The sequence below is a fragment of the Cucurbita moschata genome, unplaced genomic scaffold, assembly GCF_002738365.1.
Source record: "Cucurbita moschata cultivar Rifu unplaced genomic scaffold, Cmos_1.0 Cmo_Scf00016, whole genome shotgun sequence".
NCBI lineage: Eukaryota > Viridiplantae > Streptophyta > Magnoliopsida > Cucurbitales > Cucurbitaceae > Cucurbita > Cucurbita moschata.
Genome location: NW_019268532.1, coordinates 2,112,099 through 2,136,317, shown reverse-complemented (window position 1 = coordinate 2,136,317; position 24,219 = coordinate 2,112,099). Strand labels below are relative to the sequence as shown.

Here is a 24,219-nt window from a genome sequence, read left to right as displayed (position 1 = left end):
GGGGGAGAAAACTGGCATCTATGATTTATGTGTAATTTATCCAATTCTTCACGTCATTTGGAATTTGTAGTTTCATCTATAATCTTCCATCAACTGGATACTTGCTCTCTCTGGATAATTTACAGAATTTTGCATATTGTTTGTTTCTAAAGCAGCATAATTTTTAAGATGACAGCTTTCCATTAAGAGAGAAGGTACAAGGAAGATAATAGATAGGGGTGTGGGCTCTTTGGTATTGACTCTATCTATTAAAACGTGGTGCAGACACTTTTTTAGATATTTTTTATTTCTCATGTGTTAACACCCCATGCTTTAGGGTCTAGTTTCAGTTTGTCTTTTTCACGTATCATACTGTCACCACGGTAGCTCCAAGGCACACCAATATGTATTATTAGAAAGGAAGTTCGTGTTGATCATGCAATACATAAAATGACAAATGCAAATTGGGGTACCACTTGCCCACGTTTTTGTGAAATATCATGATTGTTTGGTACACAGCATATTCTGATTAAATCACATTGATAAGAACAAATGGGTGCTTGTGTAACATTTTCTTATTTTTTATGTCGTTAATGGAAAATTTCTTTCTCTTAATTATATGCCTACTCTTTTGTAAGAATGCCTTAAACCAATGCCCTTATGATATACACTTGGATAGGAAAATTGAAGAAGCTTCATGACTGTTTGTTTGATCTGACGAGTATTACATTTTCTTTTGCACAGTTTCTTATTTAAAAATTTTGGATAAGAATTAGAGTTCACATCTTTTTTATTTCCTGTGAAGGCATAATTCTGATCATGGCTCAGTTCTCCTTTCCTTACTGACTGGTGGAACTCTAGATGTATTATTGTCAAAGGTAAGAGTTCTTGCTTAATGTTAACCGACAGACAATTGTATTTTACTATCAGAGAGAGATGATAGGTGGAAACACACATATATTATATAGACCTTTCAAAAACTGGGGAAAGAGGGTGTAAGGCCCCCAATTGTCGGGACATGCTAGGAGGCGCAATTGGGGAAATTCCTCTAATGTTGATTAGTAGGTTTTAGTGTATGGTTTATTTTGGGGATTGCCTTTATATATTTGCTTGCTGCTTCTTTTGTCATTTCATGCTTTATCTTTGTAAAATAAACTGGTTAATTAAAGAGAGTACCATCCTCTCAAAAGGCTGGATTTGTCTGTTAACTTGTCCTTGAGGCTCTTTTGTGAAAGTTAATATAATAGTTAGGGGATACCTTACAGATGGAAGAAGAGTGACTTGCTAGAAAGCGATTCTAACATCAATCTAATATTTTCTTTTAACTTGTTTCTCAGGGTAAGGAGTTTGCCCTGGTGGTTGGCTCGGATAATGTGGCTGCTGTTATTGACCCACGTATCCTTGGTTGTGATCTTGATATCTGTAGTTTTTTAGTCATAATACTATGCTTATATTCTTTGAATTATGGTTTTCTTAACTGAAGGATTTAGAAATCTTAAATCATTTGATCCAAAATAAGATTGAATTCTGCATGGAGGTATGCAACGATATCACTATATACTATGATTCCTTAGTTCAACTCTTACACCTTTTCTTCTTATAGGTAACACCTACAGCAGCATTTGAAATGAGTACCAGCACTTATTCAACTCCACAGAAGTGTCAGGTTGGTACTCTGATGAAACAGTTCAATCTTTCACTGGTATCTATTGGAGTTCGATTGTGGTTTGGCATTTCTGTTATGATGAAACGATATATTAGATCATTGCACATTCTTGTATTCAGCCTTTTTCCTTGTTTCCACTTTCCAGTCTTGTGACATTTAAAAAAAAAAAAGTACATGCATATATATACATATACATATATGTGTGTGTATATATATATATATATATATATATATTGATAAGAAACCATTATATTTACAGAGCTAGATGTGGTAGGAAGTATAACCCCTCCATCTTTGGTACGGTAACTTGCATTGTTCTTAAAATAAATTGTTAGGGGATACTACTTGAGAAGAGCACAGTACCCTACCCTTATACTATGTCATGTGTTACAATGTGGACATGTTGAATCAAGGCAAATACTAATCTGAAGGCACACAATAAAAGGTCCCTTGAATAATTGGTCGTCCACAGTTTACTGTCATCAGGTCAATGTCATCTTCCAGTAACTCAATAACAGTTAGTTGCAGATATCACTTTCAAGAAGGAAATTAGGTTCAATATAAGAGATGAAGCACTGATGTGAACCTTTCATATTAAATTACTCGCTAGAGCTTGGATCGTTGAGGATAAGATAGCCTTGCCCGAGTTCTTTTTAATTGCCTACGGCTCACCTCCTATTGGTGGTGTTATACACACCAGAAACTTTTTTTGTAAATATAGTCTTACTATGATCCTTTGCCACTGGATGGCTTCTTATTTTTGTACTTTTTGGGGGGTTCTCTACCCCTGGCTATTTATTTGACAACTGTATACATATATCCTCTGTCTTTTTCTTTCTTTCTTTCTTTCTTTCTTTATTTATTTATTTATAAAAAAACTAATTATTGTGATATCTGCATTATTTATTTCTCAACTAGTGTTTATTTGGTTCTTGACAATGGGTTTGATGCACATTGTGTTTCTTAATGCAGTTTGCAGATATTGCTCTAAATTCAAGTCAGTCTGTAAGCAATTTCTTTCCATTCTCTTTTAGAATCTTATTGTTGAATTATTAATCCTCTTTTGTTTCCTTTTAAATTTATACTTTTTTGGTGCTGTAGTTAGCTTGTTTTTGTAGTGGATCATTTTTATTTGTCTAATAATTTGAAGTTTCTTTTTGTGTTAATCAACTGAAGCCAACGGACAAATTCAAATTTTCTGATATAAGAAACTTGTGAGTATGGACTTTCTTTATTTTTTTCCCCTGTTAGGCATTCCTGTATATGCACGTGACATCAGGTTTGTGCTATATTGTTCAGGTGGGTGAATTTGACCGCCACTAAGAGACTAGTGGATACAAATACACTAAAGATTGGGAACTCTTCATTTTCAGAGGTCATCTTTTAGCCATTCACTAGTAGACTCACTTTTTCATTTTAATCCTTGTAGAAGATACTGACGAAGTTACTTGTCTCATCAGGACGGAAACAGCGATCAAATGCTCAGGCAAAACACTGCAGTAGGCTCAATGATAAAGGTTTGTTTAGATTGTAGATTTTTATTGTCACATTGTGAATATTTTTCTCATGCTGTACTTTTAACTTTTGAGACAGTTCTTTGATCAACCCATTGGGATTATTGTGCCACATTCTCGTTCACTACAACTGAGTTCAACGTCAGATTTACTTCTTTTACAGGTGAAGTGTATCTATGTGAACTTTCAGTTACTGTGTACTGGATATCGAATGAGAAAAAAACTCATCTTGTGAAAATAATAATTTTCAAATGTTTAAATTTTTGCAGTCAGATCTGTATACATCCAATGAAGGCCTAATAGTTCGAAATGCAGCTAGAGCTAACCCTGTAGATCCATCAATTGATTTAGGTTCTGAATTTGAAAAGGTAAAGTTTGTGAGTTACACTAGAATATGTGCTTAATATTATTCTAGATCTTGTGCTTATTCCTTCTTTCCCAGATTAATGATTTCCAAAGTCGATTCAAGGCCATCCCCAGCATTGTTGAGCTGGATAGCTTGACTGTAAGAGGTGATGTATGGTTTGGGGAAGGTGTGACTATCAAGGTATTATACTCATTCCATCTATATGATTATACCCACATCGGCCTTGCTTTAGTTTGTCACGCCTCCTCATGTGGAGAGTCTCCACAAGTAATGAACTATGTTTGATTTTAGTAATGAACTATGTTTGATTTTTTAAAACTCTGTTTTCTGAACTGGCATCACAATGACTTATTATAGGTAAAACTACAATTTTGCCCCATGGTTCGGAGAAAGTTAAAATTTAGTCTCTATAATTTTGAAATTAGAATTCGTCCCTTGGTTCAATAAAATTTCATAAATAGCCCATATCTTTAGAATATGAACATGTGGCTGTTAAAAGACACCAACGAATCGTGAGTATGTGGCAGGATAACTCAACCCGTTAATAACTTTTAATGGAAGAGGCTATTTAAGGTTTTATCAAATCATAGGGACGAAATTGTAACTTTAAAAACTATACGGACGAATTTCTCTCTTCAAACCATATGGACCAAGGTTGTAATTTAACCTAAATTATAAATCAAGTTGGTGTGTGCATGCCTTTGTGAGGTCCCAAGCTTGAAGAGCTAACTGTATGAAATGAACTCTTTTTTTTTTTTCATTTTTTTTTTAAATGATACTGTGTGAAATGAACATGTACTAGTGACTCAAATGTAATGTCTATGTGAATGTATGATCTAAAGATTTACTGTTATGCCATCCATTATTATATTTTCTTCTGTTAGCATTACTTAGCTTCATGATGGGTTTGGTTTTGAAGGGGAAAGTTGATATCGTTGCAAAACCAGGGATGAAGTTGGAAATCCCAGATGGTGCAGTACTTGAAAATCAGGTAAATGCATCAAAATTCTGAATCATATTAAGTTGATTTTTCATCTACATTCACTCCTCGATTTTTCACTTTTGAAATGAGTGCTTTGGTTTTCATCCAGGAGATCAACGATCCAGCAGATCTTAAATGAAGAAATTGTGTCTTGTTGAAGTGGAAAGAGCTTTCATAGAATAATGTTCTTTTTCTCATTGACAAACTTGTTTTGGAGCTCTCCCTTTGGGCCACAATTTTCTTCACTTTTAAAGAGTGGGATATAGGGGAGTTGTGGTACAGTAGGGGACAATTCTTTCTTTAGCAGAGAACCAAAAGGGTTGAAACACAAATTAGCTTATTAGCAAATAGATGCCACTCAGTAACTCTCCGGCTACAATAAATTAGCCTCGACTTTGTTTATTTGTGCTTGTTGGCACCACGAGAGATGACTTATCATAACAGGGAAATCAATTCAGATGAGCTTTTACTTGTTTCTCCTCCAACATTTGTTAAATCATACTTCATCACAAGCAGTATCCGATTCAGTCGGCGCCAAAGATCGAATCAAAACAGGTACTATTCTCCAAGAATTAGTAGTTTCTTTAACCTGTTTCTTTTTCTGGGAATAAGTTTGGATTCCGAGGATAGTTAGCCACATTTTCAGTGCTTATAAACATTTGGTCCAATTTATTTGATATTCAGCAAACTGGGTGACTTTTTTTTCCTCCCCTTCTGTATGTTTCGCTTCATTTTCCTGTAAGTCTGTGAAATGTTGGTATCCTCCTACTAGTCATTGGAGTTTCTGCTGAGAATTTGTTTCTGGAAGTTTGAAGGATTGTTTTTTAGGGTACGAAATGCTTTATGAAAGGTTAATGTACAATTTTCATGTCGGCATTGTCGGAACTGCAAATTATGGGTACGAAATGCTTTTAATACTAAAAAGAAATCTTTATCCTGTCCAGAAGTAAGAGATCACAAACCCGCATACCATATTTAAAGATCAAACATGTGGGGTAGAGCTTCAACGGACACCATATGAAGCTATGTTGCAAAGTCAACTGCTAGTAGATATTGTTCTCTTTTAAGTTTTTTCTGTCGAGATTTCTTTCAAGGTTTTTAAAATGTGTCTAGAGAGATTTTCATACCCTTATAATGAATCCTTCCCAATGTGGGATCTTACCGTAATCCAGGATCTTACCGTAATCCAACTACATAAAGATGCTCAACAACCTAACACCCTAATTCAATGAACTAATTCAACGATATAGCAAGCAAATTAACCTCGTTAATCACAATCTATATCTTATTAGGTTAAAGTTTCCTCCCCTGAAAACCCCCCTTGAACACCTCAAAACTTTGGTTGCCCATCGTTCCAAGAAGTGTTGGCCTGATTTGCTTGCCATGATAGCCACCTCCCACCCCTATTTTGATAGTTCCATTGGCAAAGCTTTTCACACCAAGCGTTTATAGTTGTTGGCCTCCTCGCGGACAACAATTTAGCTGATGAAGGGTTGGACGTGTTATGTTGACCCAGTTTTCATTTGAAGCTGTCAGGGGCAGCAGTGTTCATTTATCAAATTGTTGGGTGCAAAAAGAAGTCAATTATGTTCAGTTTGAACACCTCGACTATTCTCACGAGTCAAATCCATCACCTAAAAGAAGTTCGGTTTCAAAATCTACAGGTCTCGATGAGTTGAACAGGAAAGTAATATAATACTGGAGGAGTTGACAGCAATGACACCATTCATGAAGCAGCCAATCTATTACATTATGCGACACGAGTGCTTCAAGAGTTCTGTCTTCTATTATGAAGAAATGCAAGTCGGGTAAAGTTCGATGAAAAACAGCAATTGTAGAATGAAGACAACACCCAACGAACATCACATAGTTTAGTTTAACAGAAAGAACAAGTATCAAATGTTACAATGCAACAAGAGAAAGTAGAATATAAGCGTTTACTTCTTTTTTTTTACTCGAACGCCCATTGATTCTCCCTACGAACTTCCTCCTCTTCCTCGGGTGTGAAGTCATTCTTGATGTTAAATGTCTTGCGGATCTCCTCAGGAGTCTTCCCCTTGATCATGTCAGCCACCGTCTGACAAGTCAAATCTAGCAAGCTCTTGATATTGAGATAGTTTGCAGCCTGCAAATGTCATGTAGGATTAGATTCTGACCATCATTATCCCTTATCACAAGTTAAGGGAACGAAAAGAAACAAAAAGTTACGGTGATGCCTCTCTACTTGGGGGAGCGTCAACCGTGTCGTCTCACAATATATACCAAGCACATCTTGTGTGCACTCCTCGACTATTCTCTCACCAAACAACCGTATGAAGTTACTATGGTTGTCAATGTAATTTACAAAACAAAACAACATTAATTTATAAAGCCTAATTTTTAAGCTCTCAACGAAAACCATTAACTCTTCCAAAGGGATTTAAGGTGGATTCAAGTTAGTCATTTGTCAAAAAAGATGATGAAATAATTCAACTAAATACAACACAGAACGAGTAAATTTCAGATAAACCATAAAATATAAACACACAGTCACACACACACATAAATAAAAACAAAGAATAATTATCATATGATTAGCAAGTTCGAAACGTTAGCAAGTTCGAAACGGGTAAATAAAAAAATTCGTTTAAATCTTATTAGGAAGGAACAAAAGTAGAAATAAAATCAATAAAACCAGGAAAGATCAAGATAAACTGGTAAGAGGAAAGAGATTCACCCATATCCCACTTGAAAATAAGCAATTGACATCGAATTACCTCAACTAAACAAATGTTACAGCCATAACCAAAACATAAAAGATTGTATCGGATTAAACAGAAAACAAGTTGGAATGGCTATTGTTGGTGTACATGAATTTCATCACTCGATAAACAGGACATATACCGCGCATGTTTTAGTGTAACAATTCCAAACAAAGATTATATAAGGAATAAAGATTGCAGCCAAACGCCTAATACATCAAAAGCCTTCTCAATGACAAACATTTGTGAACCTCCCATACAAAGCCCTTACAAATCAATAAATAAACTCCCCTACCGACTCCCGTTCTAAAATATAGCTATAGATGTCACATATAACAGCAGGCGGCTATCATGTTTCAGTAATTTTGCAATATCTTATTCACAATGTAAGATATCTGATTCAGAAATCATACCAAAACAGAAAACGTATTATGCAACCATAGGGTACGTAACGAAACAAGAACCGAAAGAACCTTACCCCAAATCTAAGCAGTATCCAAACCCTAGACCCGAAATTAGCCACAAAAAGAGAACAATCGGAGGGCATTGATACAGAGGGAAAAAAAAGGACAAAACCGCAAGAAACCGCAAGAAAATTTAGAAAGTATCATCCGCATACCAGAATGAGATCGAACAAGGTCGCCTGGTCGACTTTGACGAATTCGCTGTCCCAAGTCTTGAGGTCGTCCTCGACGGAGCCAGCACGATCCTCCGGCTTGGGAGACTCGACGTGCTTCTTGCAGTACTCGATAACCTTGGACAAGATCTTGCTGTTCACGTTAGGGAGAGGGATTCCACTATCGGCGCAATCGTCTTCAATCATGTGCTTGATCGTCTGTGACTCCAAGGCGACGGCTTCGTCAACCTCAAAGATCTCGCCATCGGAGCTTTTCAACGTGATCTTCCTCCCTGAAGACATGGTGCCGTATCTCCTTTCTCGAAGATTCGGTGAGGTCTGAAACCCAAAGAGAGAGAGAGAGAAAGAGAAAGAGAGAGTCGCGATTTGCTAAAGCGGACGAAAACCAAACGGTGACCACAAAATGGGTTTTCAAGTGCAAAATCCACCGATAACCACGTTTCTTAGCCTAAATTATATATATATATATATATATATATATTTATTTATTTATTTATTTAATTATAGGATTTTTATATATATTATAAATCCTTCATGTTTCATTCAAAATTATATTTATTTTTCTAAATCTTAAAATATAATATTCATTCATTCTTAAATATTTCAAAATTAACTGTTGACAAAAAAATTTAATGGTTTAGAATATTGCACCGGGTATTCACGTGACAACAACAATAAATTTGTTTAAAAGAATAAGAACGAGTCTTAAAGAAGAAGTCACGTGGTATTTGTCATACTAGGTTTGATCGGTAAGTTAATTGAGACGGAGAGATTTTTATGTTAAGATTTATGCCATAAAACTTCGTAATTAATGTTTTATTTGTAATTAAATTTTCTATTCTATTGGATGAAAAAAGTTGTTAACGTAATCTTGGCATGTGGTTGATATGAGAAGAGGATATGTTTAATAATAATCTAAAAGGCCGGTAGGTTTAAAAGGTCTATAATCTAGAAGTATAAGTTTAAGAATCTAGTGTAGAAAGATGAATATTAATTTCTTACGATAATTTAAGCGCTCCAAGGCGACTTTGGATTATCTTGGATCGCCCATCATACCCAAGATGACTCTAGGTTTCCACAGGGTTCAAAATATGAACTCCCGCCTCGGTTGAAAAAGAAAATAAAACATTTTTATAAGAGTCCGAAACCCTCTTCCTAACAAACGCGTTTTAAAAATCTTGAGAGGAAGTCCGAAAGGGAAATCCAAAGGAGGACAATATCTGCTAGCGGTAGACTTGACCGAGATGAATACCGACTTCTTGAAATGCTCTACAATGATTTTGGATTATCCTGTGCATCGACCTTTGTCGGATTCCCACATGTTTAAAACCTTATCTAAAAAAAATATCAATTTCTTCCGGTATTCCTTTGCTTATGACGTGCATGAATATAATATTGACATCCACACCCAAATGCTGGAAGGCACTATGGACCTTTCACAAGGACTAAGTTTAAGTCAGTTCTTTGCACGGATCGACAAGCTCTCAAAATGATATTTCTTCATAAGATGGGTATCATATAGACCAGTTAGACCGAACCAGCAAGGCCATCATATAGGCATCGCCGTCGGTCACATATGCAATTCCTGGCTTTACGTTGAATCTCTTACTCATGTTCAGTTTGATATATGATTCAATCTGAAAGTGATCTGTACCTGATGTGCCTCCATGAATCCCACCTAAGTTCATTCCCCAACCTAATGCCTCTTCACTATTATTATCAGACATCGACACAGCCCATTGCACGTCATTCGGATTTGATTGCCTCACCTCAACCCAACCTCCAAGTCTGATCACTTCGTCGAGTTCCGACTCCAACAGTAAAGCCATAGATCCTCTTGAAATAGCTTTCCTCGACGCTGTTAACAAACATGAATCAGGTGTCGCAGCTGTTTCAGAAGATTCATGTCGACTCCCAAGACCGACTGAAATTGTAAGGGCTCCGAGATCGATGTGTTGATTGCATAATTTTGGCGCTTGGAGAAGACCCAGTAGTGAGAGCTTTGTTCCTCTTGAGAATTGACACACCAGTTGTCCAAATGTATTAAAGCAATGCTGAATCCGACCAAAACTTGGTTGTATTTCCTCTGTTGAAATGAATTGAGCTAAGGAAGCAGTAACATTGGATCTTCTCACCGTTAAACCAATGGCGCCACCATTTGGCTGATCCAAAAGGGGTGGTCCAAAAGATGAAATGTCTGTAAGACCCTTTTCCTACCACATAGAAAAACCATATAGATTAAACTTCATGAATTATACGCCAACTAGAACATAGTCTTCGATGGAAAGTACTCGAGAGCATTCACGAACATAAATAGTTGATTCGAATTGGTAACCGATATGAGCATATAACTGGCTCAGGCAATATTTTACGCAACAAAAAGTACCACCATATAATTTGAGTTCAAATTCTACGCCGATATTAAATATTAGACGACAAGCATTCCTATAACATCAGATCATACAACAAAACTGTCGAGAGTTAGATTAATACTGATACTAAACTATAATTTGAACGGAATACACATAAAAGAAAAAGAGAATGACCCAAAAAATTACAATGGCCTTTTCAATTTGAGCTATATTCACATTTGATCTTAGCAACTTTCATTCTGATGGAGGGAGATTACAAGAGAATCATGTGATATATCTTTCATAGCCGTGATTTGTTTCACCCTCTCTTTCTATCTAGAAAGGGGCATCTTTCGCTTGACTTTTGAGTTGTGAGTGCATGCGTCCACCACGGTCAAGGTTTTCATAGGTACCTTGTACGTAGTTAAGGTGAAGCTTTGTTTGGTCTTGATTCTAGACTAGACTAGAAATAACCCTATGACTGACCGAACTCAAATTTGATGTTGATCTTTCTCTCAATGAAAAAAAAAAAAAAAAAAAACTCGGGCAATGTCTCAAACACCTTTACTCGCAAGAGAGAGAGAGAGAGGGGTATATCATCTCCTTCCAATCTTATATCAATCTAAACGGTAGATGTCAATCCATTTGCTAATTCTTGGATAGTCTACTTAAGGATTATGATAAAGGTTTTATGCTTGTGAGTGTCCAAAGGTAATCTAGTAAATGGAGTGGCTTACTCCGTCCTAACTACATTAGGATGAAGGTTATTACCTCAACCTAAAAGTGCCCCACGAAATTAAATACTAATCTAGTAAACTCGTATAGAACTTGATAAGCAAACAGTCATACTAACAATAGATAGAAAAACGTAATCGCAACTAAATATACCTGACGAGAAGGGCTTGCAATTATAGCAACATCCCTACATCGAGCTCCAATAGGCGCTACAATTGCAGACATCCAATCTCTCACACTAGCCTTATAAAGAACTTTAGATAGAGTAAGTTCACTTCCAGAGTCAACACCAAAATCCACCTTGGCTTTCTGATTGGCCACGAACTCTGCAACAAGAGAATCGTTTTCTCTTACAGTCGTTTCAAAAGTCAATCTCGAGTGAATTCCTGTTGAGATTCCAGCTCTACGAAGTGTTTTGAGGCTATGATTATCAATAACACTCATCAATAGTAATGCACCCAATATATCAACCTCTCCTCTTACATGAGTGCCATTTTCTTGCAATGGACTACTCCTCTGTGTATTGTTAAAGGATAGTACCTTCTCTACCTTTTCTTGTCTGTCTCTAAGTCTCATTAAATCTGAAAATGTTTCCCTTTGCAGCCGCTTCAGGATTTCAATCTGAAATAATGTACCAGCAAAGTTACCTAAATTGGCTACTTAAATTCGTTTTAGAATAAAACTGGTAGAACAAAACACCTTAATCGCCATGTAATTACCAGAGTCATTTACGCTAATGTATAAAATTCCAAAGCCAATTGAGAATATTCATTAAAAATTTCAGCCAAGGACGGTCATAGGGCAACATGCAACAGTGTTAACACATAACCTTCTAACTTTGGAGACTCAAAGTTTCTGTACAGAATGAGCCAGTAAAACCGAAGTCATCCTACTCCAAACACAAGTGGAAATGGACAAATAGAAACTAAAAACAGTATCACAATTCATAGGAACAACGAGAACCGCCATTTTCAGACGTGAAGAAACACATACTACGAGACTATAATACATGAACCATTACCGGACGGCGGCGAGATGATTGTTGGCGGCGACGAACTAAACCATCGAAGAAATTGTGGCTTGCGGTCCCGAAATCTTTTAATTTGTCGACGATAAATGTAATCGGCTCCATTTCGGGGAACCAGAAGATCAGTGATTGGACCGACCAGAAGTGTCGCCTATGATTCTCTCTTTAATCTTCAAGCAGTTGAATTCGATCTCAGCAAGCGCGTTGAAGCTCTGAATTTGAAGGACGGCGGCAACCGCAAGGTTAGCCGTCAATTAGGTCGCCGACACTAAAACGGACATCTAATCATGAATTTAAAAGACGTCAAAAAATAATATGACTTTTTCCTTTTTATTTATTTATTTTTATTTTTATTTTTATTTTATTTTTTTTAGGCAGTGACCTTGGACTACCATTTATAACAACCAATATGGGATCTCATGATATCATTTGTAACGGCCCAAGCTGACTCTCGTACCATTTGTAACCGTCCAAGTTGGCTCTATACCATTTGTAATTATCAATGTGGGATCTCACAATCCACTTTTCTTGGAGCCTAACGTCCTTGTTGGCACACCGTTCGGTGTCTGGCTCTGACACCATTTGAAACCATCCAAGCCCATCGCTAACGGATATTGTTCTCTTTGGGCTTTCTCTCCTGAGTTTCCCCCATGTTAAAACGCATCTATTAGGGAGAGATTTCCACGTCTGTATAAAAAAAAGAATGTTTCGTTCCCCTCTCTAACCGATATGGAATCTCACAATATCGACTATCTCTCGAGTCTTGGTACCATATATCTCTATATTTCTTTCTCTTCTCCTCCCAACGTCTCGACATATAATATTTTAATTATGTAATTATTTTTAAAGTTTGAAGCAATACCATCAAATTGTGCTTGTTTGTACCAACATTCGACTTGTCACAATCACACTTGGATGGCAACGGACATGCGATTGTGCGACACTCACTTTTCAGCACACAAGTGAGTTAAGCCTATTCGTTCTTGCGTCGCTTACGACCAAGCGACGTATGCTCGAGCCTTTGGCCTCAATTCAAGAAGAAAGTTTTAGAAAACGAGGCAGAGAGATTTCGAAAGAGAGTTTTGAAAGCAAGATTCGAGAAATTGAAATTGGTGTTATATGGGAATGTAAGCAAAAGACGACAACAACAACAGCTTACTACATATAACTATTAGTTTGAGGGATACGACTGACATTTTTAGTTTATGATTGAGTTTAATAGCATTTTCGTACATATACCTTATTTTCCATTATTGTAGTCAACAATGCCCGTGGACGGAGATGATCGACAACTCAAAGATATTTTTGAAACACTTTTCAAAATAAACAAATAAAACTTTTAATTAAATTTTTTTATTAAAGTAATTTAGCATATAAAATATAATATATTTTAAAGAACACAAAATAAAATTTAAAACTAGCCACGTGTCTCTATTATTGCATTACTCCAACGAAAGTGATGTGACAATTGAAGACTAGCCACGTGTCCTCATTTTTAATTTAATATTTATTAATTATATGCTTTTTGTTATTCTTGATAAAATTGAATTAATAATAACAATATATTAATAATTAATTAAAAAATCATTAATTATTAGCTCATCATTAATGTAAACAAAATGATAATACATATATAATTGAGAGAATTAAAGTTACACATCCTTTTTTGCCTTCAATTTTGAAATATATTTTTTTATGAAAATTAAATTTTAATTAAACTATAGGAATTTAGAAATATATTTTTGGATGATTGGAGCGACGAGGTAGCTGTATGTAGCTTCGGTTGGATGAAAACTATCCCAAAACACGAACTTGTTGGGATCATTGCAGGTCTTCACGAATTTGTTACAAAGAAACGTCACCTCGATCTTCCCACTTCCACAACACCCTCTATCCGCAACGTCAAACCCTAAAATAATAACAATTACGAACGTTTTCAGCTTTTCAAATCGTTCGGTTAAGCTTGTGCACGATTTGCTATTATTTTCAGTAGAATAGTCATACGAGCGTCTACACTAATTTTCAGTAGATGGAGAGGGAGAGATGATTGAATACCATATTTACGATAGTTTTGGATGACGTCAAGAAGAGGATTGTAAATATCCACGTAAATTAGTTTACTGTTAGGCAGTGAAGTTTGAAGTTGATTCAAAGCGATGTGCAATTTTCCATTGAAGAGCTCTGCAGCAGCGTTGTACTCATTCACGCACACCCTTTCAATCCCGCCAGCCAAGGTTCTTTGCGACGGCACACACCCCAACGGCGGTGCCCCGAAGAATCCGATTCTCCGCCCACCGGTTGCATACAATTCCTTTAAAGAAAATAAACACATTAAAATTTAGATGAAAAAGATGTGGTCCTCTTTCGACTTTCCTTGCTTCTACTCGGGAGAAGTTTCCATATCCTTATAAGAAACGTTCCCCTCTCCAACCGATGTAGGATCTCACAATCCACTTCCCTTCGGGGACCATCGTCCTCATTGGCACACCGCCCGGTGTCTAGCTCTAATACCATTTGTAACAGCCCAAGCCCATCGCTAACAGATATTGTCTTCTTTGGGTTTTCACTTCTGGGCTTTCACTCAAGGTTTTAAAACGCGCCTACTAGGAAGAGGTTTCCACACGAACGTTCCCCTCTCCAACCGATGTAGGATCTCAAAATCCACTTTCTTTGGGGGCCTAGCGTCTTCGCTGGCACTCCACTTGGTCTCTAGCTCTGATACCATTTGTAACAGCTCAAGCCCATCGCTAGAAGATATTGTCTTCTTTGTGCTTTCACTGGGCTTCCACTCAAGGTTTTAAAACACATCTGCTGGTGAGAGGTTTCCACACCCTTATGAGAAATGTTTTGTTCCCTTCCAATGCATACAAACTAAATATTTTTTAAATTAAAAAATAGAAATTGAATATAAATATGAAAGTCGAGAGACTAAACTTTGTACCTTAGCAAAAGCGGAAGCATACCGAGCCATGAAATCAGTGTACGAGTTGATATTGAAATGAATTTGCCTTATTCTTGCAAGATAAAATGTGTTGGCAATGTCGTTGCTTCCCGCCACCACCATGAACAAGCCATTGGCTATTATGAACTTTGCTCTTGCTACTCCCACTAGTTCTTCTAGCTTCTTTGAGTATTCCCTAAACATGCCTAATTGATCTTCAAGTGATATTGCTGGCTGAAAATTCAAGAACCCGTTTAGCATATCATTCAAAATATCGTCCCGTGTTCAAAGTTTATTCATTACCGCTAATCGAGAGGTCAGAGGATCAAATCCAGCACCACCAGAAGCAAAATTGACACCCGTAATTAGGTCTTCGGGCCGTAGACTCGGGTTAGCATACGGTGGTAAAAATTCTTTGATACCCAACGCATCAACTAACAAAACAAACAAAAAGAAATCGATAACATTGGTCCAAGCCATGTAACCGAAAAAAATTTGAACCTCTACAATTTAATCGAACGGGTTAGTTTAGACCTAGAAGGTCGGAGGGAACTCTGCCATTGGAAAATCGCCCGGTTGCCTGTTGACCGAGAAAATCCCTACCGTACGGCGGATAGTTGCACTTAGCTTGAGTGATGAGATTGTTATTGTTGCCTGTATCGACAACTGAATCCCCGAACACGAAAACCGCGGGGACCGAGTAACCGGGAGGAATGTTTATAGTAGCACTAGCTAGTTGAAGACAAAGGAAAAGCTTGACTGCTATTGTGAAGTGGAGTAAAGGCATTGTTGTTGTGTAGTTCAGCCATTATTCTGGGAAGGTATTTATATATGTATGAGGTGCCTTCCAAATTTAATGCTTATAATGAAAAGCCGGTGGAAACGTGGCAGATTTGGATTGGAACACACCGCGTTCGTGGCCCACCGCTTCTATTTTTGTATTGGATTTGGATCTATCGGGATTGACGGGAATTGAACCTACAACTTTTGTTTTGATAGAACGGTGTTTTGACCGATTGAATTATAGTCTCGAGAACCATTAGGTAAGTTTCATATATTTTTCTAAACTTTGAAAATTTTCTGTTTATGCTTAACGCTAGTAGATATTGTCCTAAAACACGTTTTAAAGAGGTTTCCACACCCTTATAAGGAATGTTTTGTTCTCATTTCCAACCAATGTGAGATCTCTCGATCCACCTTCTTTGGGAGTCAACGTCCTCCACTAGGGGTGTACATGGTTCGGGTTGAAGGATTTTTTTGACCCAACCCAAAAGTTCGGGTTGGTTGGATTGGTAACCCAACCCAACCCTCTAAAACGTACCCACAACCCTACCCGAAATGCTAATCCAACCCAACCCTTATAGTTCGGGTTGGGTTGGTCTGGGTTGTTGGGTTGAATGTACACCCCTATCCTCCACCTCCCGTGAGGGTTTGACTAAGTGAACTACAGTCTCGAGAACTCTAATGTAAGGGTTTCGACACCCATATAAGGGATATTTTGTTCTTTTCTTCAACCGAGGTAAGATCTCTCAATCCGCCTCCCTTGAGGGTTAGCGTCCTCCACCTCCTTTGGGGTTTGACCAATTGAACTACCGTCTCGAGAACTCTAGTGTACATGTTTCCACACTCTTATAAGGAATGCTTTGTTCTCCTCTCCAACCGACGTGAGATCTCTCAATCCATCCCCTTTAGGAACCCAACGTCCTTGCTGGCACACCACTCGATGTCTGGCTCTGATACTATTTTTAACCATCAAAAGGAATGCTTTACTTTATTATTATTATTTGTTTATTTATGTTTATTATTATTTATTTTTTTTGGTAGAATATGCTTTTAATATGTATCTCATTCTATTTATTATTTTCATTTAATATCCCCCCACCCCACTGTATTAACTAACACCAAACATGAAATAATAAATAAAAATTTAATATATTTAATAACTATTTTTTTTAATTAAAAATTTGTGTTAAATTTCTTATAATTTCTCTATAATAGTTTCGTATTTCGTAACAAAGTATTTGAACGTTTTGCAAAATTCAAAAAATAAAAATAAAATTTTGAATAAAGTTATACACGAGTTGGACTGGAAAATTCTTTTGGCTGGTGACTCACAGGACCCGGACGAGGGTTAAGTTGTGAACTCTATTCAAATTATCACCAACTGAACCAATTTGAAATTTCAAGTTGGTCTATTATTGAACTGTTGTGTTCGTGGTGGTTACGTGATCTTAAATAATTTGTGGTCTCACATTTATGAGATAATGAGTTGGCCCTTTCTCGTTTATGATATAGAAGATTTAATTCATATTATTATTTAAAGCGGTACCATCTTCCCTAGCTATTCAATAGTCATATAATCATGGCATGATCGATCAACGATCATGTCGTTAAGCGTTTGTTTGAAGTTACTAACTTGAGCACGTATAAATTAGAGATTTACCAATATGAACATAGCTCAATTGACTTAGATACATATTCACTAACTAAGAGGTCAGATGTTCAAATTCTCTACCTTTATATGTCGTTGAATTCAAATAAAAAATGTTAGATGTTCGAGTTATAACTCGGGTTTCACGTGTTGAGCTAAAGGAAGAGTAACTATCGGTCTTTGATCTTCCAACTTTGGATGCTTTTGGTGTCGTAGAGAAAGACAATATTTTGACGGTAGCCCATGTGGTAGGTTGGGCATTTAATTTAAAGTTTCCTTCTAGTTAATAAAAAAATACGTGTTTTTTTATAACTCTTTCGAAATTTTGAATGCAGTTTCTATTAGTGTTCATATGGATTCATAACGATTTGGTTCGTAATGTTCAAATTTGATTTTAGATTGGTCATTAAAATTTGAAAATTAAAAACGATTCATAAATAGCTTTTTAAGTAGAGTTGTCACACCCGAGTAAAGAAGAAGATACATGAATGAAACGAGACCATATCCGAATGAGAGGATAGTTAAGAAAGACGTAAAAGAATTGAAAGTCACTATCTATACCGGTCATGTGCACTTTCCTTTTCCATGACTTAATCTTAGGAACTTCATGATTAAATATGTTTTACTTGGAGCAATTCTATGTTAGGTGACATCCTAGGAATTTCATGTTTTACTTGGAGCAATTTTATGTTGGGTGACATCCTAGGAATTTCGTGTTTTACTTGGAGCAATTCTATGTTGGGTGACATCCTAGGAATTTCATGTTTTACTTGGAGCAATTCTGTATTAGGTGACCTCCTAGAAATTTTCCTCAGATACATGTGAGCGAGCACAAAACATCTTGGAAGAAGAACTCGTGTTAGTTTGTGGAAAAATAGGTAACCTAACTAGTAGGTAACAAGAAGAACTCATGTTAGTTTGTGGGAAAATAAGTAACCTAACTAATAGGTAATAAGAAGAACTCGGGTTAGTTTGTGAGAAAATAGGTAACCTAACTAATAGGTAATTTTTTAAACTTTTTATTTTATATTTTTATATTTTTATATTATATACATATATATATATATATATATATATATATAGAAAGTAAAGGATATTAACGCTACTTTCAACTCAAGTAACTCAAGTATGTTAGTATGTTGAGAACGGGGGAGTAATTTTTCTTAATTTTTTTTTTAAATTTAGAGATATTTTTAAAATAAAATAAAGTATATATATATATATATTTATTATTAATTATTAATTATTAATTATTAATGTATATATATATTTAAAAATTTAGAGAAATTTAGAGATATATATATATATATTTAATTAATTATTAATGTACTCTAAATTAAATTAAGAGTTGAAAAAGGTAGGAAAAACAAAATCTTAATTTTTCCCGGTAAGCAACAGCCGATAGGCGAAAACCCAAGAACCAAATATCGAACTCGGGAGAATGATTTCCATTTGCTCTGCTAGAGCAATTCAAGCTGCACCTTCAATTCAGTTGTTTTTCCCTCGAAACCGTGGAAGAATCTCTTATGATGTTCTTCGAATCGCTACCAATCACTCTGTCAGATGCTCGGGTTCCGATGAGTGTGGTGATGAAACTCTTCCTGAACCGAGAACCAATTACGCCGGAATGAGACTGGAAGAGATCGTGGAGACAAAATCCGGTAAAGTTCGTCTTGATTCTTGGATATCCTGCCGCATCGACGGGATTAGTAGGGCTCGGGTGCAGTCCAGTATTAGGGCCGGACTGGTTTCAGTCAATGGCCGAGTTATCGATAAGGTAACGACGATTTTAGCTTGTACTCCCGAAGAACAACTGCATTTGACTCTTCGATTGTCTCTCTGTTTTTCATTTGGCTTCTTTCAACCATATATTTTATGCTCGAGCAGGCTTCTCACAATGTTAAAGCTGGGGATAAGATTAATTGTACAATTTCGGAATTGCAGCCATTGAGAGCTGAACCTGAAGATATTTATTTGGATATAGTTTATGAGGATGAACATGTTTTAGTGGTAAACAAACCGGCGCACATGGTAATGATTCAAGAGACGTTATGCCTCAAGTTCGATATTGTATGCTTAGTGGCAAGCTTGTGTCTGAAATTTGTAAAAGATTGTGATAGCGGTTTGATTTCTCCTTGATTCAGGTTGTTCATCCAGCTCCTGGGAATGCTACAGGAACACTAGTAAATGCCATTCTTAACCACTGCAGTCTCCCAATGGTTACAACGACAAATGAGGAACTTCTGTCAGACACGGATATTTCTGATGATGAGCTCAATTCCATTGAGATTTTATCTTCTAGAGTTTCTGAGGCACCTATTCGTCCTGGAATTGTGCATAGGATAGATAAAGGAACTAGTGGATTGCTTGTTGTTGCCAAGGTGATTTACTGTCCCTCCTTCAGCTTCCTTGCAGCTGCTTAACTCAAGATCAAAGCAAAACAATTCAAGTTTTGTGTTTCAAGAATTTGCAGCCCAATAGCTCCCCTTTTTTGTCCCCTAACTATATCTAACTCCTACGTTTGTTGCATTTGAATATCAGGATGAACATGCCCACGCTCACTTATCTGCTCAATTCAAGCAACATTCTATTGAGAGAGTCTATATCAGTCTCACATGTGGAGTTCCACCCTCAACTGCTGGACGTATCGAGGTACCAATAGGCCGTGATCCGAATAATCGTATTCGCATGAGTGCAGTATCTAGAACAAATAACAATTCAAATGCAAAGTACGCTGCTAGTAGGTAATTAGTTTTTCTTCGTCAATTATTATCATATGAAATGCAATTATAAATCTACTGGTTCTTGAAATGCTGTCTTCCCCATGTTACTACCCTCATTTCGTATTGGAGGTATTTTTTTATAACTGTGTACAGACAGGGTCTTTTTTGTATTCATTTCATCAGATTAATGAAATGGGTTCTGTTTCCTGTAAAAAAATCATCTACATATAAGGTCAGAACTAAAAGGTAATGACAATATACTTGTCATCATCATAAATTTGGATAACTAATATTTAGAAAGAAAACTCCACATTTCCGACAGACTGCTCAAACTCTTGGCTGAACTGGTTGTTTATATGAAGAGGTTAAGGTGGTGCTTCTAGAGACATTGTCATGTTGGTGGCTTAAAGGTAAAGCTAGGACTATTTGAAAGAATGCAACTTGAGCCATCCTTTGAAGTATATAAATAGAAAGGAATAACATAATTTTCAAAGAGAGTAACAAAGCAGTAAGCTTTGGAGTAAATAAATAGAAAGGAATTATAGAATGTTCAAATAGAGTGGTAAAATTTTGGTTGGGTGACTGTATAGTACACTGCCTCCTCATGTACCAAATTTCCATAAGAATTTTGATTGGGGTCCTGTACTCTTGTAATGGATCCCCCCTTGTGCTCTTCAGGAGGAGATGCCTCTTCTCCTTGCACATTTTTTGTATTCTCTTCTGAAAAAAGATATATTCATCTCTCCCCCTCAAACTAGTTTGCGAGATGCATCTCATCCAACAAAGTCATGCAAAATTTGGAAGAAGTAATCTCTGGGATTTTCATTTCCATCCTTGTCCCATCTCTCATTATGGTGACATCAATATGAATTTAAGGATTAGTGGAGAAAGATCTTTTGTTTTTTGTGTTTACTTAGTTATTTTTCGATTATAGAAACTATTTTAGTATTATTAAGCTTGGTCATTCATTATGCTAAGTTGAAATGGCGTACATTTCACAGGTACAAAGTTATTGAAAATTTAGCTCAAGGAGGTTTTTCATTGGTTGAGTGGAGATTAGAAACAGGCCGCACACATCAGGTGCGTATTGTAAACTTCTTGCTCTTTAAGTTTCTTCAAAGGGCTATAAATATATATTACAATCCATCTAACAATGCATTTTAACCAATCACCATGTATGCACGTGCAAAGACATATATATTCTTTTGTTTCAATAACATTTCTGTACGCTACTGCTTTTGTTTTCAAGTCATAGTGTGTGCATACGTACGCTAAACAATTTAATGAGTCAGAGTTACACCTTGAACGTACAAGCAGCCATATTTATCATGCCAAGTTGCAGTTCTTTCCACTTTCTGAAAATTGAAATGTAGTTTTTGAATATTTGTGAAGTAGATCCGTGCACATGCGAAGTATATGGGAATACCCTTACTTGGAGATGAGGTCTATGGAGGTACCAAGAGCATGGCCATGTCGCTGCTTCGGACTCGAACATCATCTAGTTGTCACAGCCAACTTATGCAACTTGTTTCCTCATTAGAGAGGCCTTGCCTTCATGCTCTAACTCTCGGGTTAGAAAATAAATTCTTAAGAGCTCGTTTAGTTACATTCCTTTCTTGTTCTCTAAAATAGTTTATAATTTTGGTTTCTTATTTCAAAGTTTTTAAAACTTGATGGAGTTTCTATTTTTCTTATTTTTCGCTAATAATTAACCAAAACATTGGTATGACATATATTTGGGATATCTTGTTAAATTTTCAGTTAAAACTTCCACATTTTAAAAGAAAATTTTTAGAGAAAGATAAACAAGAATGATTGCTAATCACAGTCTGTTCTTTTTTAAACTAAAAGGTGAGTGCAAAAGCAAGAATTGTTATAAAATTTTGTTTTTTTTTATTTCTTATGATAAAAGAGCCAGAAATAAAAAGTGAGAAACAAGAAACAAGATCGTAGTATGAGTCTTGGATTGTTCTTTTCTTCTGTAAACAACTAATCCAAGATCACTGAACAATTTGTAGGTTTATACATCCTCACACAGGGAAGAACATACGATTTTCATGCCCACCCCCTACAGATTTTGCTGAAATTCTGGGTCAGCTTCGTCAAATTAGCACAAAAAAGGTATCTCTCAAGTATTGATGAATTCTGTTATCTTTTACTCAACCCAAGCTCTTTTCATGGTGATTAGTGGTTTTACGGATTTAGCATTTTATCCATAAAATAGAACAATATCAATCAAGAATGGTCCGGGGGCTACGATTTACACACCCAACCTACTTTATGGATAACCTAGATAGCTAATTCGTGCATTTGTGCCTCTTTTTTGGTCGCCTCCTTGACACGATAGTTAATACCATGTCTTTTCTATTTCCTAGCCATGTGGTACCTGCTTCTTGCGTTTGAATGTCTATTTTATAGGTTACTTTCCTTTTGTACTTCATCTCTTACTTATGAAGTCGACTGAACTTAAAAGAAAATCAAGTTGTTTAATGAATGAGTGAGGATTTAGTCATACATATTCAAAGTTTCGAATGGTTTTTTGAGATCCCACATCAGTTGAGGAGGGGAACGAAACATTCCTTATAAGGGTGTGGAAACCTATCCCTAGCAGACGTGTTTTAAAACCTTGAGGGGAAGCTCAGAAGGGAAAGCCCAAAGAGGACAATATCTGTTAGTGGTGGGCTTGGGCTTGGGCTTGGGCTATTTCAAATGGTATTAGAGCCAGTCACCGGGCGGTGTGCCAGCGAGGACGTTGGGCCCCCAAGGGGAGTGGATTATGAGATCTCACATTCGATTGGAGAGGGGAACGAAACATTCCTTATATAAGTAGGGAAACCTCTCCCTAGCAGACGTGTTTTAAAACCTTGAGGGGAAGCTTAGAAGGGAAAGTCCAAAGAGGACAATATCGGCTAGCGGTGGACTTGGGTTGTTACAAATGGAATTAAAGCTAGTCACCGGGCGGTGTGCCAGCGAGGACGCTAGGCTCCCAAGGGGGAGTGGATTGTGCGATCCCACATTAGTTGGAGAGGAGAACAAAACATTTCTTATATAGGTGTGGAAACCTCTCCCTAACAAACGCGTTTTAAAACTTTGAGGGGAAGCTCAGAAGGGAAAGCCCAAAAAAGACAATATCTGCCGGTGGTAGGCTTGAGCTGTTACGATAGATATAATACAAAAACTAAAGAGCAGACAGAAAACATGAAGTCTTCCTTCCAGTCGCCTCTTATATGTAATATGAATATAGACACTTTATTTTATCGCATTTGTAGCTATTCCGGATAATCTACACAAAAGATATAATTGGGTTCATAAGCTTAATTTTAAAGATTATTCTCGAAACAAATTCCCTGAAAAACATTGAACTCTACATCATGAGGCAATTTCATATCGTATCTCATTGTTTAATCTCTTGTAGTCCTAATACATAGTACACATTGAAATAATTTTGAGATTTACAACCACATTAGCTATTGAACAATGGTTGCTGCCATAGAATTTAGGCGGGAGAGATGGTTTTTGCGGTGTATCAGTTTAACCATTAACAGAGTGTTGTGATTAAAATTGCAGGTTACCAAATCTTAATTGGGATCCTTCAGTATCTAGCATACACACTCAGCGTCAAACGACTCGGGCATGAAAGACCGAGAAGGTACATTTGGCCCTAATATACGACCATTTAAGTTGGGACGTTTGGAAAATAAATTGAAGTTTTTGGTAAATGACATATTTTTGGTTGGTGTTCTTGGAAATTCAACACTGCTAATTTGATCTGATATGAACAGGGAATGTTCCTAAACTCAATATCCCAATATCGAAATCGAGGCATAGCAGCACGCAACAATGGCATTAGAAATGGAAACGACACACCGTATCGGTACACTTGATGGTGCTTCTACAGTCGAGATGATCGTGTTGCTTGTGTTGAACATTCGCCTAATCGCCATGTCCAATGGAACCTCATGTTTCACTTAGTATTGATGGTAAGCCAGCCACCATTGCTATTAATCCATAGGAATGTAGTCGAATATTCATCGTCATTCAATTGGAAATATATTTGAAAGACATGATTGCAGTAAATTGGGACTCCCTTGAGTGAATTCAAATTAGGCGCTATGAACGTTATGA

At 36.6% G+C, this 24,219-nt stretch overlaps 5 protein-coding genes across 5 annotated transcripts in view; 2 read left to right on the top strand and 3 right to left on the bottom strand.

Moving 5' to 3' along the window:
• The window catches only part of LOC111454397 (UTP--glucose-1-phosphate uridylyltransferase-like), a 7,709-nt gene extending 2,494 nt beyond the window's left edge, over window positions 1-5,215 (top strand). Inside the window, exons 8-20 of the mRNA XM_023095875.1 lie at window positions 785-857; window positions 1,317-1,374; window positions 1,470-1,516; window positions 1,583-1,645; window positions 2,618-2,650; window positions 2,822-2,859; window positions 2,945-3,020; window positions 3,106-3,162; window positions 3,239-3,322; window positions 3,429-3,527; window positions 3,602-3,706; window positions 4,446-4,517; window positions 4,618-5,215. Coding sequence (XP_022951643.1) covers window positions 785-857; window positions 1,317-1,374; window positions 1,470-1,516; window positions 1,583-1,645; window positions 2,618-2,650; window positions 2,822-2,859; window positions 2,945-3,020; window positions 3,106-3,162; window positions 3,239-3,322; window positions 3,429-3,527; window positions 3,602-3,706; window positions 4,446-4,517; window positions 4,618-4,647 — 835 coding nt within the window. The 3' untranslated portion in view covers window positions 4,648-5,215. The remainder of the gene's footprint in view (window positions 1-784; window positions 858-1,316; window positions 1,375-1,469; window positions 1,517-1,582; window positions 1,646-2,617; window positions 2,651-2,821; window positions 2,860-2,944; window positions 3,021-3,105; window positions 3,163-3,238; window positions 3,323-3,428; window positions 3,528-3,601; window positions 3,707-4,445; window positions 4,518-4,617) is intronic.
• A 1,006-nt stretch (window positions 5,216-6,221) lies between these two features.
• LOC111454489 (SKP1-like protein 1B) lies at window positions 6,222-8,316 on the bottom strand. The gene is made up of 2 exons (XM_023095981.1): window positions 7,869-8,316; window positions 6,222-6,633 (listed from the first exon to the last, which is right to left on the bottom strand). Exons 1-2 carry the CDS (start codon window positions 8,166-8,168, stop codon window positions 6,460-6,462), a joined length of 474 nt encoding a protein of 157 aa, XP_022951749.1. The 5' UTR covers window positions 8,169-8,316; the 3' UTR covers window positions 6,222-6,459.
• Window positions 8,317-9,222: 906 nt separating this feature from the next.
• LOC111453974 lies at window positions 9,223-12,281 on the bottom strand. The gene is made up of 3 exons (XM_023095230.1): window positions 11,994-12,281; window positions 11,126-11,593; window positions 9,223-10,099 (listed from the first exon to the last, which is right to left on the bottom strand). Exons 1-3 carry the CDS (start codon window positions 12,102-12,104, stop codon window positions 9,401-9,403), a joined length of 1,278 nt encoding a protein of 425 aa, XP_022950998.1. The 5' UTR covers window positions 12,105-12,281; the 3' UTR covers window positions 9,223-9,400.
• Window positions 12,282-13,585: 1,304 nt separating this feature from the next.
• LOC111454458 (GDSL esterase/lipase EXL3-like) lies at window positions 13,586-15,750 on the bottom strand. The gene is made up of 5 exons (XM_023095948.1): window positions 15,475-15,750; window positions 15,244-15,374; window positions 14,941-15,174; window positions 14,055-14,310; window positions 13,586-13,908 (listed from the first exon to the last, which is right to left on the bottom strand). The coding sequence occupies exons 1-5, from the start codon at window positions 15,725-15,727 to the stop codon at window positions 13,718-13,720; spliced, it is 1,065 nt and encodes a 354-aa protein (XP_022951716.1). The 5' UTR covers window positions 15,728-15,750; the 3' UTR covers window positions 13,586-13,717.
• A 2,977-nt stretch (window positions 15,751-18,727) lies between these two features.
• Window positions 18,728-24,171, top strand: LOC111454672 (RNA pseudouridine synthase 2, chloroplastic). Its single transcript, XM_023096168.1, has 9 exons — window positions 18,728-19,148; window positions 19,259-19,402; window positions 19,516-19,752; window positions 19,913-20,115; window positions 21,096-21,174; window positions 21,490-21,665; window positions 22,113-22,215; window positions 23,662-23,743; window positions 23,877-24,171. The coding sequence occupies exons 1-8, from the start codon at window positions 18,813-18,815 to the stop codon at window positions 23,674-23,676; spliced, it is 1,293 nt and encodes a 430-aa protein (XP_022951936.1). The 5' UTR covers window positions 18,728-18,812; the 3' UTR covers window positions 23,677-23,743; window positions 23,877-24,171.
• The last annotated feature ends 48 nt before the right edge of the window (window positions 24,172-24,219 follow it).

Bases quoted from the DNA above. Each gene is read 5' to 3' on its own strand.
- LOC111453974 (XM_023095230.1), bottom strand. From the start codon at position 12,104: ATGGAGCCGATTACATTTATCGTCGACAAATTAAAAGATTTCGGGACC. The intron at 11,594-11,993 runs GTAATGGTTCAT...ACATTATTTCAG, and splicing joins AATCATCTCGCCGCCGTCCG to ATTGAAATCCTGAAGCGGCT. The intron at 10,100-11,125 runs GTATATTTAGTT...TCTATGTGGTAG, and splicing joins TTGCAAGCCCTTCTCGTCAG to GAAAAGGGTCTTACAGACAT.
- LOC111454489 (XM_023095981.1), bottom strand. From the start codon at position 8,168: ATGTCTTCAGGGAGGAAGATCACGTTGAAAAGCTCCGATGGCGAGATC. The intron at 6,634-7,868 runs GTATGCGGATGA...TGACATTTGCAG, and splicing joins CCTTGTTCGATCTCATTCTG to GCTGCAAACTATCTCAATAT.
- LOC111454458 (XM_023095948.1), bottom strand. From the start codon at position 15,727: ATGCCTTTACTCCACTTCACAATAGCAGTCAAGCTTTTCCTTTGTCTT. The intron at 15,375-15,474 runs GTCTAAACTAAC...TTGTTTTGTTAG, and splicing joins AGTTCCCTCCGACCTTCTAG to TTGATGCGTTGGGTATCAAA. The intron at 14,311-14,940 runs GTACAAAGTTTA...TTTTCTTTAAAG, and splicing joins ATGCTTCCGCTTTTGCTAAG to GAATTGTATGCAACCGGTGG.
- LOC111454672 (XM_023096168.1), top strand. From the start codon at position 18,813: ATGATTTCCATTTGCTCTGCTAGAGCAATTCAAGCTGCACCTTCAATT. The intron at 21,175-21,489 runs GTGCGTATTGTA...TTTGTGAAGTAG, and splicing joins AAACAGGCCGCACACATCAG to ATCCGTGCACATGCGAAGTA. The intron at 21,666-22,112 runs GTTAGAAAATAA...AACAATTTGTAG, and splicing joins CTTCATGCTCTAACTCTCGG to GTTTATACATCCTCACACAG.